The sequence below is a fragment of the Habropoda laboriosa genome, unplaced genomic scaffold, assembly GCF_001263275.1.
Source record: "Habropoda laboriosa isolate 0110345459 unplaced genomic scaffold, ASM126327v1 scaffold129, whole genome shotgun sequence".
NCBI classification, from domain to species: domain Eukaryota; kingdom Metazoa; phylum Arthropoda; class Insecta; order Hymenoptera; family Apidae; genus Habropoda; species Habropoda laboriosa.
In genome coordinates, this window is record NW_017100255.1 from 731,873 (window position 1) to 733,291 (window position 1,419).

General features: G+C 36.2%; 1 protein-coding gene across 1 annotated transcript in view; it reads right to left on the reverse strand.

The window, feature by feature from the left end:
* The window catches only part of LOC108572519 (nephrin), a 138,480-nt gene that overhangs the window by 16,716 nt on the left and 120,345 nt on the right, over nucleotides 1–1,419 (reverse strand). Inside the window, exon 6 of the mRNA XM_017934771.1 lies at nucleotides 1,059–1,238. Within this exon, the coding sequence (XP_017790260.1) occupies nucleotides 1,059–1,238 (180 nt within the window). The remainder of the gene's footprint in view (nucleotides 1–1,058; nucleotides 1,239–1,419) is intronic.

Consider the following 1,419-nt stretch of genomic DNA (forward strand, 5'->3'; position numbering starts at 1 on the left):
GAATTCGCGTTTTTTCTTTTGATTCTTTCAATTGCATTACGCATTATTGCAATAATTTCTATCGTTACATTTAATTCTAATTGTTTATCAGCTTTTCTGCTGCTATCGACCCTACATTTTACTCGGGATAGACGAATCGATCCTATATTTTACTGATATTTAAATCGCTTGGTTGCCTTGACTCACGTTTCATGCTTATCTTTTATTCGCTGTCCTTGTCTACGTTCGGCAAACTACAAAGGCGGGCGCGAGGCTCGAAAACGTAGTCCCTGACTCTACGAGTGTCAGGTTTAGCTTCCTTGCGGTCTGACACTTGCGGAGAATATACTGTAATTCGTCCGGTGGTGCATGTGATAATTATAATCATCGCCTGTATAATTTAGTTGTAATTTTAGTAATTAATGGCCGGTCAAATACTCGATAAACCGGGCCTGGTGATCAATATAATTTCGATGATTGGTAATTAACTAATTCGCCAGGGCATTTGTTTGTGTTCGAAGTTTGATCTCGATTACTGCATCGATTTAGATGGATTTAGTTTCTTTTCTTGCTTATTATTTGGCGATTTTCTTTCGGTTCTATTTAAAATATTATTCTTACAATTCTATCTCACTCTCTCTGACTTGTTAGTTTCGGTTTTAATCATCTGTTACTTTTAACCCTTTCGTGGCAGAGTATTTTCCTGTGATTTATCTTAGAGGTCATCGTGTATGTAACGGACAGACTAAATTCAGATCAATTTTTGTTTGAGTACTCAAGTGAGACATACACGTTCTAAAAGGGTTAAAAGTAATCCTCCATGTTGTAAAAACTTTACTCTCTAAAAATTGGTGAAAACAGCTGAAAGATAAATTTATACCCTCTGAAAAAATTGAAACCTTTCGTTAAGTACATAGTTACCTATGAAAAAAATTCCCAAAATTCACCTTACTCTTAGACGTCGCAGGGTGTGTGTGTACCCCTGGTAAGAAAAATTTTCTGTATATTTGATATCGGATATTTTCAAGATATCGACACTATCAATCAGTGGTTAAAGGATTCGGAAGAATTGCACTTACAAAAAACGGAAAGCTTGATGGTGGCCCTTAAGGGCTTGTCGATGGGTATGGCAGGGTGATTGGCCTCGCAGGTGTAATCCATGTCGTTGTCATCTGCAGTGGGGACGATGACAATAGAGCCGTGGGTGTCATATTTCAGCAATTCCTTTTTGTTTTCACCCGGCTTCTGTAGCTCTTTGTCTGAAACGATGAAAAAAACAATACGTGTTATTTGAAACATGTGAATGAAGAATATTTTTGACATTTAAATCGTGGTGTTTTAAAGGGTGCTTTAAAAGAAAAAATGAAAATTTAAAGTTACTTGTTAAGTAAACCGATAGTTCTTTTCAGATTTGATTTCCTATTTTTAGGACAGAAAATT